Genomic DNA, 15916 nt, shown 5'->3' on the forward strand with positions numbered 1-15916 from the left:
TCCCGATGTTTTGCATAATTACTAAAAATTTCGATTTTTGATCTTTCTAGATACATAATTGTTTTCTGTTCATCCAAAGAAGATACATTTTTTTCCTTTGTAAAGATACATAATTAGCTCCCAATATATTTTTTTCCGATTTTGGATCTGTCAAGATACATAATTAGTTCCCGATACATTTTTCCCGATTTTGGGTCTGTCGAAATACATAATTAGCTCCCGGTACATTCAACGAAGATGCATAATTAATCGAGATTTTTGCAATTACTTTGTAAGGATGGAAATTTGTGTAAATATGGTAAGTTAATGTGTATGTTTATGTTATTTTTTCAAATAATAGATAAGAATTAGTTTTGGACCTATAATTTTAAAAGTTTAACGAGTTCAATGATAAGAACCTCAAGGTCAAATCGATCAAATTTATATGTTAGGTCCATCCTTTTCATAATAGTGCACCCATTTTCTCGAAATCTTGGATATGCCTCTGGGTACAGAGTAAGCTATAGAAGCAAGAGTCGACATGCAGAGGGGAACAGCAGTCGGATTAGGGCTTGAAGAGAAGCCGGTCAAGTCGTTTCATGGCAGCACGTTGATCAGTTAGCATTTGCTGAGTCAGGTCCTCCACGTGTTTCTTGAGATCCGCCATCTCAGCCTTAAGCTGAGCATTTTCAGCCTGCAGGTCCTCTTTCGCACCTGGTCCCGTACTTGTGCCCTGAGAGACCTGTTGCAAGTGAGCTTGTAACACGGCTATCTCAGCCTTAAGCTGAGCGTTTTCAGCCTGTAGGTCCTCCATCACACCTGGTCCCGTACTTGTGCCCTGAGAGGCCTGTTGCGGTTGTGCGTGTGACACAGCTATCTCAGCCTCAAGCTGAGCATTTTCAGCCTGTATTTCCTCCATGGCACCTGGTCCCGTACTTGTGCCCTGAGAGGCCTGTTGCAATTGAGCTTGTAACACAACTATCTCAGATTCCCTCTGAGCTAGCAAGACAGACATGTTCTTCAATTCTTCGATAGTTTTCTCTTGGGCAGCAATCAGACTAGAAATCACAGGATTATATTTGACATTGGCCTGCATGAACTGGTGACGTAGTGGGTGAATATCTGGTGCAACTCGAACAGCAGATCTTGCAAATGAAACCTTTCCAGATTTGGAGATGCTATACACAGTGCAGAAATTGGGAACCCGTTTTACAACGTTTCCAGGAATATCTTTGATTTTAAATTTTGATCTGTGCAGAAAAGCTACTGTAATTAGACTTTCTGAAGATGTTATTTTCATTCCAAATATAAAGGCATAATTAAAACATGATCCATATCAGAATAGCGCAATTAATATTGCTCCTTAATAGACGTGACTAAACACAAATACATAAATGCAGATGTGAATCTTTGCTTTTCTTCTTCACAAACTTCTGATATAACCTTGGAATCAAATTTCCTAGTATATTTTATGCATTACTTCTGTACATCCTAATGGTCAACTAACAAATATAGCTTCAAATTAACTGACACTATGACTATCCAAATACTACAAGTTACTGATCTAGGTAATGTCTCCATTCAAGAAATATACATCATATCTACTGCTCCTCAGTTCCAATGTTTTTAACCCTTTCCCAACAAGTTGAAACCTCGATGCATAGGAAGAGTCATACCTGAGACGACCAACTTTTGCTGCTGCACCGAGAATTAGTACCTCTATTGATGTTCGGCTGATATATTCACTGATTGCTTTGACCACATCGGCATCCTCTAGCACAACAGCATAACATTGGATCTGTCATTTATTGATGAGAAGAATATATATCAGAAAAGTTGAGGAAATCACAATGAAAATAAACAATTTTAAATGCCATCTATTGATTCTCAAACTGTTTTTTTTTTTCGTGTTCATGAGGAATTCATTTGAAGTTTCGAGATTGAATACTAACATCTTTACGTGTACAAAATATTCGGTAAGGAAGAAAGAGTTCTTTCAACTGCGGATCCAACTCAGTCATTTCTGATCCATCATTGCTAGTAGCATCCTGGTTTAATCCTGATAAAAAGGTCATCAAGTTACTCCTTACTTTTCCTTTCTCCAATTTTTTTATTTGAAATCTGACAAAGTTCTCAAGAAGCAAAAAAAGAAGGGAAAGTTGCAAGCTAATCATTCTTAATAGGAGAGGGAGGATAAATATGAAGACAAGCATAGATTAAAATAACTGAAATACAAATGCTTGGAAGGGTCTAATTGCATCAACCAGCTTTAGCAGTGTTAAAGCTCTAACCAACATACAAATAAAAAGGTGTTCAACTGAAACATGCCTTATCACAATGTATCAACAACAACCACGACATGAACATACCAAGTGAAATCTCTCACAAATGGAGTCTGGAGAGGGTGGTTTGTATGCAGACCTTACCCCGTTCAGTTTGTTTCGCACTTGGTAAACCTTACTCAACGAAAATCTAACATTATCATCGATCCACTTCAAAAGTTAATTCCTACTCCTACAACATTTATCTTTGTTCAACAAAATGAAAAACAGACTTACTGTTGGTTCCAGATGCTTTAACTTTGACATGGATCAGAATAACAGTGTGTCCCCTGGCTAAAAGATTGTCAACAGCCCATTTTAGAGCAATTTGGCTTCCTCTATCTTTGTCTATTGCCACTGCTATCAACTTATTCAATGGTGGTGCATGGTGATTCATTGCTGTTGCTGGTGCCCAAAATTATATTTCTCGAAATATTTCAGCTCCTACTTGTTCCTTTTTCCATATTCTTTCAATCAACAAATCCAAATTACCAAATTAAATAGCCCCAAAAGGTGCAATTAAAAGAATCAAAATGATTTTGAGTGTAGTTAAAGTTTGAAGGGAGCTCCATGTTTGGCGGGTATTTTGTTCTTTTCTTTCTTTTTTTGGTAAATGGCGGGTATTTTGTTACTCCTTTTAGCTATGTTATTTATTTTTGGTTGGTGGAATTTAACTTTTTCTCTTAAAGTCTTTTGAAGAGATATAATTCATTTTGCATGTTAGTCTACTAGTATTTCCGTTTTTTAATTCAGAATATAGAGGACAAATTAATTAATATGTAGTGTGAATACAAATATAAAATCTTCTATTTATTTGAAATAAAATTTACCTATTTGAAATTACATAAAAAAGAACAAAAAGTCGTGATATTTAATAATTTAATATTTACAACAAATTATAACTAAAAAATATTTTTATTTTAAAATTATTAAATAATAATCAAGACAAATAGATCAGAATGGAAACCGTAACTTTTTTTTTTCTTAAAGTGTTGAAGAGATATTGAAAACTACAAATTAAACAAAAAGATCTACATAATCGTGTATCTTATAGAGCTGCTAAATGGCCATAAAATGGCCATAAATATACAAAGATGATACTAACCTTTTCCTTAAACAACAAATATTTTTTAGTTATAATTTGTTGTAAATATGAAAATGCAATGGGTTAAGTTAGGTGGGTCTCATCATTAAATGTGAAGAAAAGTTATTAAATTAGCATCAGTACGTGGGACTCACCTAACTTCACTCATTGCATTATCATTCTTCTCCTTTAAATATTATTAGAAAAAGTTCATCTATGATTAACTAATTTTGAACTTATCACAATAATAAATTTATTATTATATAAAAGTCATTCAATTCTACAGTTTATCACATTTTTTTAAAACATTAGCTAGGGTTGATAAATATGAGCAATATAATTTTTATAATGCATCAGTGTTTATTATATTTAAAGTATTTTAAATTTTGATTGCAAATGTTGAAATATTTTCAAATTAGACTTAAAATATTAAAAAAATATTTAAATATAATAATTACTAGAATTATTTAATTAGAGTACATATTTTTTGCCATAATTTTTTGGCCCAAAAATGATCATAAATGTATAAAGGCTATACTAATCTTTTCCTTTAAAAAAATAAATAAATCTTTACTATCTTCTAAATTCAAGAAGTTAAATGTAACTAAAATTTATGTTGAATAAATTATGACTATCGTTAAATATGAAAGAGAAATATTTATTTAACTTTAAAATGGGAGACCCACCTTAATTTCACCTTCTATCCAATCACACCTTCCCTTTTCGTCTTTCTCCCTCGATTTCTCTTTAGTCTTTTTTTTTAATCGAAATTTAAAACTAATTTTATTATATATTGATCATAATTCTTTAAAATATTTTTGGATAAAGATCATCAGTGGTTAACTAAATTTTGAATCACATAAATTTATTTATTTATTTATTATATAAAAGTCATTTCATTCTAAAGTTTATCACAAAAGTATTTTTTTAAAAACATTAACTAGGTTCAACAAATATAACAAATATGATTTTTATAATGTGTCAATGTTTATTATGTCTAAAATATTTTGAATTTTGATTATCATTATTCAAAATATTTTCAAATTAGACTTATAAATTATTTAAATATAGTTTAAATTTACTAAAATATAATAATTAATCAAAACTATTTAATTAGAGGATATATTAATAGTGAATATAAGTACTATTCACAAGTTATCAAATTACCGTAATACAGAGGTTCAAAATTACAACAATAATGCGCCTTGATATCTCTAGTTGTTGTTAACTAGGGTCCACAAATGTGAATTTTGAGATTTTCATAATTTCTATAATGTATCAATATCTATTATGTGTATAATGATTTGAATTTTGACTGCCGCTAAGGAAATATATTAAATTATATTTAAAATTTATCTAAATATATAGCTTAAATTTTATTTAAATATAATATTACTTAATTAGAGATCATATTAATAACAAATATAAATTATAATTTATAAATTATAAAATCGACGTAGCATAAGGACGTAAGACGACAACATCAATGCATGACTCTCATGAGTTGCTGTTAACTAGGATCAAAATACATGAACTATACGATTTTTATAATATGCCGATGTCTACCATATTTAAAGTGTTTTGAATTTTGACTGTCGATATTGAAATATTTTGAAAATTATACTTAAAAATTATTGAAATAAAATTTAAATTTATTTAAATAAAATATTTAATAAAATTACTTAATTAAAGGACATATTCATAAAAATTATCAGTAATGATTCACAACTTATCAAATTAGCATAACCTAAGGGTCTAAGGCTAACATTAATGTGTCTCGATATCTCTAGTTGTTGTTAACTAGGGTCAACACATGTGAACTGTATAAGTTTTAGGATTCTATAATGTGTCGACGTCTTTTATGTCTAAAGTATGTTTGAAATTTTGACTGTTGTTATTATTCAAATTATTTAAATATATAATTTAAATTTATTGCAAGTTGGCTCGGATACCACGACTATAAAAAATAATTTAAACATAATTAATAATTAGAGATTTTATTAATAACATATATAAAAGATAATTCGCAAGTTATCAAATCGGTGTAACACGAGAACATAAGCCCCCCACAACATTAGCGGAAGACTTTTTAGGATTGTTGTTAACTAGATTGACACACATGAACTATATGAGTTTTATGATTTCTATAATGTGTTGTTGTCCACTGTGTCTAAAGTAAGACTTATATTTGATAGCTACTAACCCTTATAAATGATACTAAATTGATATTCAATATACATATCTTATTTATTAAAAATATATTAATAAATAAATATATATATTTATAACTAATATTATAAAAATAATTGATTCATATTTTTCGATAATTTGTATGATCCACGTAATTTAATTCAAAAGAAAAGAAAATATGAATCTATAACCTTGTTCAACAATAAAATTCTATTTTAATTCAATAATGAAAATAGTAGTGTAGTTAATCAGTTATGCTAGATAAAGAAATAAATAAATAAATAAATAATAAAAATACGTGACATAACATAAAATTACAAGAAGTAATGATTGACAAATAAAAAGAAAGAAAATGGAACTTAAATAATGTAAAATAAAAAATTAATATTAAAAAGCAAAAACTAAAATAGTAATAAAAAAATCGAATGATAAAAGAGGCTAAATATCCATGCGACACCTTTTGATTCGGAGAGAAATTGATGAAAGAGGCTAAATTGTTATTTTTTCTTTTATTTTTAATTTGAGAATAATTTAAAATAAAAATTTAGCAAATGGATAATTTATTTATTTTATAAAATAATTTTTTTGGTGTCTAATGAGTGTGATATGAAATGATACAAATTATTTAATAGGATAAACCAACTATTAGTAATAATTTGTTTTCACTTTAAATACTTAAGTTATGTGTAATTTTATTTAAATGTAATATTTTATTTTATTCTTTTACTTTAAAATTGTTGTATACATAATATTTTTAAATGTTTAAAAAATAGGTATAATATTACAAAAAGTATAGGTGTAAGATTTTCATAATATAGCATATGTATGCTCGATTTTCCTATGAATTGTATAATTTTCGTGATTTCTATAATATGTCAATGTCTATCATAACTAAAGTACTTTGAATTTTGAGTGTTGCTATTAAAATATTTAAAATTTATATTTAAAAAAATTAAATATATATTTTAAATTTAATTCAAACATAATAATTTATAAAATTACTTATTTAGAGCTCATATTAATAGAAAATATAAGTAATGATCCATAAGTTGTCAAATCGGCATAAAATAAGGGCACAAAAACTACAATATTAATTTGTTAGTACTCTCCTAGGTTGTTGTTAATTAGGTTGAATAAACTTCTTTGAAAAAAGATTACAAAAATACAATACTAAATTTATATTGTGTCTACATAGCGATTAATTTTTTTATCATAAAATCAAAAACGAAGTTTTATCACAATAATATATTTTCCGATATAATTAAATTAGATTTTAAATCATTTGATTTGATTTAATACAATCTTACCGAGTCTTTCAAGTAAATTTGAAATATAATATAAATAAATCAGTGATTATAATGTAATTACTTTTAATTAACTAATTATAGCTGATTTAAATAAAATTTTACTGCATTTAAACTAATTTTATCTTGATCAGATATTTTGATAATTGTTATGACTCTCAAACATTATTTATTGAAAGAATACTTTTATGGTCTATTATTAAGTTGAATTAATTAATAATTACTGTAAATGTAATTATTGTTAGTTGAATAAGGATTAATAATTGAAAATAATAATCATAAAAGTGTATCTATACAATAATTTATATCTAAATAAATGGACAATTAAATTTAATTGATTTTAATCAACTAATTATATTAATTAAAGAAAAATTAATTTCACTAAGTGTTACGTTATGTTTGTTCAATAATAATATCTTTATTGCAATGGCGTCGATAGAAGTTCAGTATTTTAAAATGAAATCTATATAAGAAATTATAGTCAATTTTTGGATGAAAAAAAAACCTCTTTATAAAGAGAAAAATGAATAAATTAAATTTAATTTTTTTTTAACTTAATTATCGATTAGAAGATTAAGCTTGTATGAATATTATAGATTTAATACCAATAATGAGCTATTTCAGTATCTTAAGCATACATACATACATATATATATATACATATATATATATATATATATATCCACGATTAAAATTAATTGATCGCCTTGTCTCACATATAGAGTATTTGAAGTGTCATTAGAGTTTTTGATGATTGGATTCAATTTTATAGCTTGTAAATTTTAAATGTAATTTTTAAAAATAAGTAATTATATTAACTTTGATACAAGTCAAATGGTCACCTTAGCTTTTGAAGACATACTGCGAGACCAACACAAGAAGAACCCAATTGTGGTCACATTGAGGGCACAGGAGCACGCATAGGGGACCCATTTTAAGCCCACAATAAAATAATCGCGTGTATGGAAGGCTGCTTGGAAGCTTTCCTTGATGAGATGCCTGAGAGGTTCAAGTGTTGAAGAATAATTGTGAAGACCAAAAAGACTCAAGGAAAGTCATATGTTGAAGTGTGAAGAAGACCACATCCAAAACACTACATGATCACCCATTCATTAAGGGTTTAATGGTCTTTTTATGCTTTTTCTTTACACTCCATAGAAGCCCCTTTTCATTAAGGGTATTTTGGTCTTTAATGTAATAAGTATAAATAGACTCCTTAGGCTTATTTTTCATTAGACTTTGATGAAATTGGAGATTATTCTTAGATTGTAGCTTTAGTCTTGTAGTTTTAACTCTCAAACCCGAAATTGGTTCCTTGAATACATTTGAAGTTAGGTTTTCACTTTTATTGAGAAATTTAGCAAGAAAGGTGTGCTTGAAGAAGAGTGTTTCCTTTGGGTCACCGAAGAGAGTGGTTTGATCTTACATTGGTGATGTGTGTTTGAAGGTTTGATACACCTTCTAGTGCTATTCATTGGTGGAAGTGAGGGTCTCTCTATCTATCTTTAATTTCATGCAATTCTTCTTTTTCATCTCCTTCTAGTGTGTTGTTTTCTCTTTGTGAACTTGCTGATTTTTGTTCCTTTAGTGTTCATTTCGTGTTTGATAGTCCTTTAGGCTATCAAGCTTTGATTAACTAATTATATCAAATCTAAACAAAATTTTACTAAATCTCGCACAAGCTTATCCTAATCAAGTGCTATGAGAATTAGTATTTATTATGTGTCTCAAATCAATTTCATAAAATCACTATTATAGCTATTATATGTCCTTTAATTTGTTATTTTCTAATAGTACACAAAAATTGTGGTCAAATAATTTGTGTTCTAAATTTTAAAGATAGAATATTTTTAAAATATAGATAGAAAAGATTTGAATGAAAAAAAAAATTATTTGAATTATCATGAGAAAAATTATAGCATAATTAAAATTGTACAACTGAATTCATAAAAAAATAATTAACTTTTTGTGTTGAAAATTTCGATAATTACTTATTTTATGTAATACTAAACTACGAATCAGATTTCAACAAAAATAAAAAAACTAAAAGTTACTCAAAATATTGATAGGTTTTAAGGTATATATCAATCAGCTAAAAGCTGAAGTGTGTGCAACACACACTGATGATGTGGCAAAAATGACGAATTAAAACGTGACACATGACGTTAAATTTAAAAATAATTTAATTTTTATATAACTAATTAAATTATAATTTAAAAACAATTATAATATTTAAAAAAAAAAACTAAATACCCTCGCCCACTCCTGCCCCGCCCCACCCCACCCCCTTCATCTTCTTCTTGATCAATTATGTTATGGGCAGCCATAATCATCTTCCTTCAATTTCGCCAAATAGAACAATTAACCTTACCAATCATTTTCATTTTAACCATCATCCATTTCAAAGATTTTTACTTATTAGATGCCTCCACTCTTCTGAAAGAGATTTTTCACACAATTTCATCAATGGCAACCAAAAGAACAAAAAGCTGTGAAGACAAAATTTTTCGCCTTTGGTGCTGCGAAGACGACGAAGACGCAGGGGTGGGGTTGAAGATGATGATTTTCTCTTCTCCATTTTCTTTCTAAAGCTGAACTTTTAACAATAATAATAAAAAAAAACTGATTTCCGGCGTCATTCGAACGTGTTTCAAACAATTTTAGAATTTTGAGGTTGATTTTTCGTCAAGAATGCATTCCTAAAAAATTTTAATGAAAAAAGGAGACGACGATAACGGAAAGGGTGGTTAGGGGTTGACGACGATCTGGGGAGGGGCGATAAAGACGACATGAAACGGAGGGGGGTGGGGGTGTTTGTTTTATGCTTTTTGTTTTCTTTATTTAATTAAGAAATTATAATATTTAAAAATTATATTAATAAAATAATTTAAATATAAATTTTTCAATTAAAAAAAGAATAAAATATTATTTATTTTACTATTCACGCGCTCAAGAAAAGTTTAACACACTCTACTTGCCAATCAACATTTTGTACCTGATAGGTACCAATTTTAGCACTTGAGGTGCCTGATAGGTACAAGCCTTAGTTAAGGGGTCTAAGTGAATTTTCGTTACAAGTTTGAGGGGCTATCGATGGGTTTGGCCTATACATAAATATATAATGGTAAATTAAAAATTTCAGATACGTCACACTAATTTTGGATATATGAGAATATAATTAATTAATTTTATATTATTATTTTTATCCTAGACTATTCTTTTCAAACAATAAGTATTATGCAATCATATTTATGAAAATTATGTTAATTTGTCCATTCTCATGTATTGGGATAGTTTTCAATGTATTGAGAAAGAGTAATAAAATAAGTAATGAAAGAATTTTAAATTTAAGATGAAAGGGACAAAAATGGCCAAAAGAAAACTAGTTTATAGTGTGAATAGAATTTATTATTATTATGGCCAAATTATGGTCAAAAGAATTTTTCCCAAAACAAAATGATCTCTTACTTTCTTCCTTTTATCTTTACTCGTTCACTTTTTTATTTTGAGATATCCAACAATATTTGTCTTGTTTATAAAATCAATGGACAATTTACCTATTTCTATCCATTTTACCCATAGCATTAAATACGAGTCATTATCCAACGCATTTCTCAAAATATTAAATTTATTATATCAAAGGTAAATTTATTATATCAAAGGTAATATAGCAAAATTAAAGTGCACAAGTAAACATGTATGGAGGGAGTAACTATCGAATAGACTGATGAGAACAGAAGCAAGAAAAATATACAATTTAAATTTAAAATGTTTAATTAAAATATTTTATTAGAAATCAAGATGTTTAATTTGAATATCTGAATAAAATATTGTGGTAAGTCAAAGTGTAATAGAGTCCCGGAAAAGTAACCAAAATAGAAAGCAATGGGGTTTGAGATTGGTTTTCAAGGGGTAAAGAGACCTTTGAATCCTTACATACTTTTGCCTTCAGTACGACTTTCCATTATACCACTTTGTTAGATTGGAGGAGAACCAATAAAAGGAAAACGCATTGGTTCTGCATTAGATGATGAGTTCATGCAAAAGTTTTCTCTTTTATTAGCGCCAGGTAGGTATGCTATTAGATTGAGTCGTGTTATCCTCTCACGCCAAACAAGATCATAACACGGAGGAGGAAAATGATTCAAAATTGCTAGTTTAATTCTTTTCAGTCAAATATATACATTGCCGCACGGGAGAGCCGCAAGTAGATTGAACACTACATGTAGAAAATGGTAAAACTTTATCCATTCTGAGTGTTTACATCAAACCAATGAGGGAAATCTCAACATCTCACAAGTTGGAAATTATCAAAATAAGTATGCAACAAACTGGAAGACTGGAAGTTTGTGTACACGCATCTACATATAAAAATAATGCCTGAAATCTCAAAGAATTGCACTTCTGAACTGTTTTATTTCTCCTTTTGTCTTGTCATTGATTACAAAAATATCAGGAAAAATTACGTTTTCACTCGTGGTGATGAACTTGCAAGTCACTAGATTTTTTTAATCTATGATAATTAGTCAAGATGAATATTGGATACAACAAATGAAATGAATTTGCAAGTTCAAAATCTGAGAACCTCGCCATCTTCATCATTAGGAAAGGTAACGCATTTGAAAACTTTGCATTTTGAACACAATAAGTACCCCACCTGCAGCAGTGGCATAAAGAAAAAATTTACTGGAATTCTTATTAAAATTTAACATGTCTTAAACATTAATCGATGTGATTATCTTCCATAGAAAAATAATGTGATGCAAGATGATTAATATTCCTACCAGCTCCAGAAAACAAAAATCCTCCAACTCCACTAGAATTAATATAGGAATGCAAAAACATGGTTTGGGGAGGGTAGAGAGTACGCAGACCTTACCCTACCTCAGAGGTAGAGAGGTTGTTTTCAGTAGATCCTCGGCTCATGATAAACAATCCAAAGCAGAAACATATAGTAAAAAGAAAACACTTACAGCTCTACATGATGGACACCGGCGGTAAATTTTGTTAGTCTCAGATTTCACATTGGTCTTCTGACCTTTACAAAAATCACAGAGCAGCCATCCGGTACCACCACAAGGCTCACACAAGATTCCTGCCTCAACCTTTCAATTGAAAACAGGGCAGATAAAGAGTTAGACATCTAAAAGGGTCCAAATAGAAGCACATTACATTATCATACCAAGATATTTGGATAAGGAGTGAAAAAGGGATTCCATGGAATATTTTGGTAACGTCCTCCTACCACAGGTTATTAGAAGAGAGACCAGAGATTTCTATCATCTATCAGTATGGATTCCCCGAGCTCCGAGAAACATACGCTCTTTCACCTAGTTCGCGGCAAGGGGGATCATCCTTACAGTTGAAAATTTGAAGAAAAGGAAGATAGCATATCTTAGCTGGTCTTTTCCTTAAGCCAAGGGTCTATAGGAAACCTCTCTACCTCTAAAGTATGGGTAAGGTCTATGTACGCTCTACCCTCCCCAAACCCGTGTGTAAGGGATTATACTGTGTATGTTCTTTGTGTGAACCATTTGTTATTGCATTGCCAGGTTGCAACAGGATTGTGTGGTTGGCATTATATCTGTTTGGGCTACAGTTTAGGATGTGGTAGTTAGTTGGTTGTGTGGCTGGCATTATATCTGTTTGGGCTACAGTTTAGGATGTGGTAGGTAGTTGGACGGACATTCAGAAGAAGGAAAAGAAGATGCATAGAATGTGGCTCCTATGTGGGTACTTCGAAGTAAAAAAAATATGAAAGTTGTATAGAGTGGGAAATGGCTTTGTATAGGTGGAGGCTTGTCTTTGTTCTTAGTTAACTTTTGGTGCAAAATAAGCTTTCAAAGAGTATTATTGTATAGATGTTCTATTTCTTCACAACTTGTATGCCGACCTCTTGGTCACATGGAAGCAACTTTACCAGTTACTCCAATGCTTCCCTGTAAGATTTTCTTGAAGTATCAACAAATTATTTTTTAAAAGAAATGGTCCAATAGAAGTCTGTTTCCTAACTAGAGTACTGAGCATATTCTCCATACTAATGATACACCGAAGAAATTTAGAGAATCGTTATGAAGTATTCACGTTATATCCACACCAACTAGTAAATCAGGGTAAAGTAATGTTGCAGTAAAAAGTAAATCGAAATCCCATGAGAGAATGCACAGGTTTCTCTCATTTTCTTTTGTCTCTGTATCTCAACACTACCACTTAGAAATAGATAGTAGACTCATTAAGAGAGGAAACTATTATTTTGTAACAACAGATGGAAATTATTCATCAATTATTTTGTAAATGATTAAAAAGTTCTCTATGTCTCGATTCCCAAGATCGCTGCTTGGATAAATGATTAAAAAGTTCTAAACTAGATATGAAAATCTTGACAGTAGACAAGGGACAAACCTAGCTAGGTTGATCCTTAAGTATTTATGAAGGCAATTCTATGTTAGATCGGGATAGATAGAGAAGTTATATCAAAGTTGTAGAAGATCAGTAAGTAGAATAGAGAAAGCAGATTGATAATGTGGGTGAAGGGAGAGAGGAATGAAAAATGATTAGATCTATCTCCATCATTAAAGTAGATTTTGGAACATGAAAACATGAAAATGTGTATGATTGTTTGTGATAACAGAGACGTCAACATGTAGGAGACAGAATCCCAAGAGCAGGAAAATAAATATGTGTACTATAAAAGAAAAATAACTGATTATTGGTGATAGCTTGACTACTAGTAAAATATAGTTTTGGTTACAGTTCTAGCAATTATACAGATGAAGTAAAAGAGAAAGAGTTTTATGACATTACATTGCAGGCGATAGCTACAGATATGTCACTGGTTCGAGTAGGATGGAAGAAATGGTCAAATGAAATCCACAAGAGAATACAAATCTCCAGAAGAACCTCATTCATTATGAACCAACAATGGCACTATTTCATTTCCCTGGTGTTAGAATGTTAGCATTGTTAGTACTTAGGGGTCGTTTGGTAGGAGATATAAGTTTGATATATCCCATGGATAATATTTATTCCATATTTGGTTGATGGTATATTTATCCCGGTACTAATTTACACCATCAACCAAACATGGTATAAAGCTAATACTAAATTTAGTCTCGGTATAACCCATCTTATCCCATGAACCATGGGACTAGTCGTACAAAATAGACCAAGAATTATAATCCCAAGATTATAATACCGAGATAATTTAGTCTACGTATCAAAACAACCCCTTAGTTCCTAAGTTGAATATTGTCCCACATAAGGCACGTCTTGAGCCAATGTTTGAATACTAATCCATGTCATACTCCTAGGAAAAGCAATGACTTTGACCGACAGGTTACTTGTACCCAAAAAATCGACACAGTTGGACAAGTAAAGTTAGGACAATAATTTTTAATATAACGGACAAGTAAAGATGGACAAAGAGAGTAAAATGAAATCTAATAGCAGAGAGGCCAAGTAAAAATGACAGAAATGCTATATATTGAATAGTGAATACCTGTTGTTGTACCGGAAAACAACGCGGGGGCTTGGAGAAACCACGAAAGGAATCAATAGACACCTTATCCATCTTCGTTACAGTGGAGAAGTTGAACTTCAAAGTGCTGTTGGCAGCAATGAACATAGAAACAGCCATTGCTGCTAAGCTTTAGCTTTTCACTTTCAGTATCAAAAAATGGCGCCTAAAGAAACAACCATAACCACACATTCCCAACAAATCCATTCCCAACCAAAAAAAAAAAAAAAAACTTTTGAAATGAGAAAAATAAACCAAAAGTGCAAATTATTAGCCCCCAATTTTGAAGATACTACTCTATTGCCACTTATTAGAATTTTTAATTCGCATGGTCCTTCAAATTTACAGTGAGTCTAATTTTATCATTGTTGTCTTACTCTGGGCGCGTAATGGTCCTTTAAGTTTGAAAAATTGAGCATTTTTAATCCAATTTACGGAATTCTAACACTATTTATAACGAACGAATATATTGTCTGTCACTTATCTTCTGTGTTACAAGCTAAATAAATAAAATTTGCGGAGGTCTTTTTTGCTAGCATTTGGTCATAGATTTAGTCAAAAGTTTCAAAATATGAGTTTTTGAAGTTCATTGAAAAATAATTTTTAGAATTTGAATTTGTGTTTGAACATGCATTTTACTTGTAAAAAAAAAAAGAATGTTGTAAGTAAAAGTGAAACTTTATCCAAAAACTGATCTACATCAATTTTTGAATATTGGAAATTTTTTGAAGACAAAATTTCATGAACAAATAATGTTTGTTAAAAAAATAAAATTAAAATCACTCCCAAAATCTATGACCAAACGGGAGCGTAAATTTATTAAAGTTTTTAAGGACGTTGATTAGAAAAATCGGGACTATAAAATTACAATTTTAATATGATAATGGCTTAATTCCCAATCATAATTTATTTCGTTAAAAACAAAGTTTTAACTTATGATGATTTTTGTGTTTAAAAAAACAAATCAAAACGATAAAATAACTTTTGTAGTTTTACTTGGTTTATAACTTTAGAAAATTGACAAAATTGTTTTAGTTGATAAACGAGAAAGGGAAAATTAAACCAAATCAATGTAAGTAGGGGGTTTGGGCTGTAGGTGACAAAAGAGTTTTAAAATGAGGTGTAGGTGACACAAGTCTTAATTATTGAGTAGAGGTGACAATTACTTTATTATGGATTAAGAGAGTTGGTGAAGTTTGAAAATAACCCACAAGTTTTTAAATTTATACTTTGATCCAAATGTTTACCGATATAACGAAAAACGAAGAAAAAAAAGGCGTCTTTCTCTCTCTTTTCACCCATTGTTGTTTTCTCTCTCTTAGTGATTTTTGTTGTTCATTGTTGCTGCTACTTTATTCATCATCTTCTGCTTCATTATCATCATCTTCTACTTTATTATCATCTTCATCTTCTTTTTGTTGACCATTTGTTGTTGTTGTGTTACCGCTACTGTTGCTATTTGACCAATTACTTAGATCAAATTTTATTTCGAACATCACTTTCCACTTTGGCATTACTTCAT

The 15916-nt window shown here is 29.9% G+C and overlaps 2 protein-coding genes across 2 annotated transcripts; both read right to left on the reverse strand.

Moving 5' to 3' along the window:
• Positions 1-498: 498 nt before the first annotated feature.
• LOC107871902 lies at positions 499-2916 on the reverse strand. Its single transcript, XM_016718761.2, has 4 exons — positions 2538-2916; positions 1932-2038; positions 1666-1777; positions 499-1209 (listed from the first exon to the last, which is right to left on the reverse strand). The coding sequence occupies exons 1-4, from the start codon at positions 2695-2697 to the stop codon at positions 545-547; spliced, it is 1044 nt and encodes a 347-aa protein (XP_016574247.2). The 5' UTR covers positions 2698-2916; the 3' UTR covers positions 499-544.
• An 8350-nt stretch (positions 2917-11266) lies between these two features.
• On the reverse strand, positions 11267-14673 carry LOC107871879. The gene is made up of 3 exons (XM_016718741.2): positions 14377-14673; positions 11852-11983; positions 11267-11535 (listed from the first exon to the last, which is right to left on the reverse strand). The coding sequence occupies exons 1-3, from the start codon at positions 14512-14514 to the stop codon at positions 11449-11451; spliced, it is 357 nt and encodes a 118-aa protein (XP_016574227.1). The 5' UTR covers positions 14515-14673; the 3' UTR covers positions 11267-11448.
• Positions 14674-15916: the final 1243 nt, after the last annotated feature.

The sequence above is a fragment of the Capsicum annuum genome, chromosome 1, assembly GCF_002878395.1.
Source record: "Capsicum annuum cultivar UCD-10X-F1 chromosome 1, UCD10Xv1.1, whole genome shotgun sequence".
NCBI lineage: Eukaryota > Viridiplantae > Streptophyta > Magnoliopsida > Solanales > Solanaceae > Capsicum > Capsicum annuum.